Source organism: Arachis duranensis, chromosome 3 (assembly GCF_000817695.3).
Source record: "Arachis duranensis cultivar V14167 chromosome 3, aradu.V14167.gnm2.J7QH, whole genome shotgun sequence".
Classification (NCBI taxonomy): domain Eukaryota; kingdom Viridiplantae; phylum Streptophyta; class Magnoliopsida; order Fabales; family Fabaceae; genus Arachis; species Arachis duranensis.
In genome coordinates this window covers 4,984,705-4,986,693 of record NC_029774.3, presented here as the reverse complement: position 1 = coordinate 4,986,693, position 1,989 = coordinate 4,984,705, and the positions used below count along the sequence as shown (strand labels likewise).

At 34.1% G+C, this 1,989-nt stretch overlaps 1 protein-coding gene across 1 annotated transcript; it reads right to left on the bottom strand.

Moving 5' to 3' along the window:
• Nucleotides 1-1,989, bottom strand: LOC107477028 (putative F-box/LRR-repeat protein 23). The gene is made up of 2 exons (XM_016096993.3): nt 1,601-1,989; nt 1-823 (listed from the first exon to the last, which is right to left on the bottom strand). The coding sequence occupies exons 1-2, from the start codon at nt 1,987-1,989 to the stop codon at nt 1-3; spliced, it is 1,212 nt and encodes a 403-aa protein (XP_015952479.2).

The window sequence follows — 1,989 nt, the reverse complement described above, 5'->3', positions numbered from 1 at the left end:
TTACCAAAATTCCTTTTCAAAAGACATCATGCTTTCATGCTCAATCCTCCTCCCTGTCTTTGTCTTTCTTCCATGTTTCTTCTCATTGGATTTAGTGTTCTTCTTTTCTCTATGATATCCTTGAAACCCTTTAGGCTTATTCTTCTTTCCCTTATGCAATCTTTTACTTTTCGCAATTGCCCACATAGCATCTATATCCTCCCAATAATCTTGCATTTCATCATATTCCATAGATGACCCTTTTGGTACCTCACCCTCACCCTTTTTAAACATGTTTTCATTCTCATCTTGATCTGCATCATTTGATGTCCATAATAACCGAGATGCAATATCAGCATAATCTCTTGATGAGTTAAGCAATCTTCCGGAACTAAATCGATAGTAGTCTTGCGTGGATGCATCTAAGTATCTTAAATTCTTGATACGTCTAACACATTTTCTCCTTAATTTCCCTTGCAACTTAAGATGATGACAATTTTGTAAATCTAGATATTCAAGATGAGGACAACCCTTAAGAATTGCAAACAAGCCCTTATGATTTAAGGGGTCATCATAAAGTTCGAGATGGCGCAACAGGGGCATATTTCGTGAAATAATATATGCTGCTTTGTTTCCTCCAAAAATGGATCCCCCACGCCTCCATTTCAAGGATCTTAACAGAGGACAACTTTGACCAATAGCTTCCAATTGAAATACAGATATACGACAAAAGGTAAGATCAAGTTCCTCTAGTACCGAAAGCTTTGGGGCCATCTTACTTAATTCTGGAAACTCCCAACGCAAATTGCATTGAACAAGACATAGACATCGCAGATGACATCCCCTGTAGAATGATAATACAAACATGCTCAACAATGTGTGCTAGAAAAAAGTTATATAAAGAAAAAGTGACGATAAAGAAGATATTGATTTAAACAAATAGCTGAAAATAAACTACTCACATAAAACAATTGAAACCTGAACATCTGATATATCAAAGTGTGTTTAATTAAACATGTCTAAAAAGAACAATTTTTATGTAATTGAAATCTTAACATCTAACGTATCAATGTGTGTTTAATTAAACATGTCTAATAGAATTTCAGCTATATATCATCTTACTATTCTAAACCGCCCATACAAAGGCTTAGATTATTCAAATTAATCTAGCTAGGCTTTGAATTTTTTAAATCCTTTTCAAACATAAATACTATTTACATTCATGCTACTAAATTCAACCAATAAAATATATGTTAAAATATAAAATATATGATAAAAATCAGAATAATAATACATGCATTTATTAGCAACAAAAATATTAATATTTATGTATAAATATATGTATAATTTAACTCATTTTTAATATGTATTTATATTCTCGTGTAAATTTTATGGTTAATTTTAATATACATTTAATACAGTTACCTTCCATAAATATATAATAATTGATTTAATGATTGATTTTAGATTTTTGTATCAAAGATGGTTGTATACACTTGTATAAATAGATAAATAAACTGACGAATCGACCAATTCGCATGGATGAAAATCACTAGTTTTATTGTTTTCAAAACAGACCATGAAAAAAAAATTATTCAAAAAAAAAAGTATTTGAACTTACGAATCAAGAATATAATTGAGAAGATCATTGGGACCAAAAGACTGGACTTCAAAATCCACCAACTGGCCACGACTTCGATCAACTGCGTGGCGGCACATCTTACGCAAATCGTAGGCCTCATGCTTTGCACGCCCCAGGTTGCACATGTCAATGGTGCGCCACAAGAATGGATCCAAGGAGATGCTACGCCATAGCCTGCACACTTTCTGGGCACTGGTAAGGATATGGAACGCGCCGACTTTCGTCATGATGAGGAGAGTCATTTCGTATGGAAGATCCAGCCAGTTCCTCGTGTCCGTGGAGCAGGCTGATCTGGGACGCAACAACGGATTCGTGTCCCAACGGATTCTGTTCTTGGGTCGCAATAATAGATTGTTTTCCCATGGCAT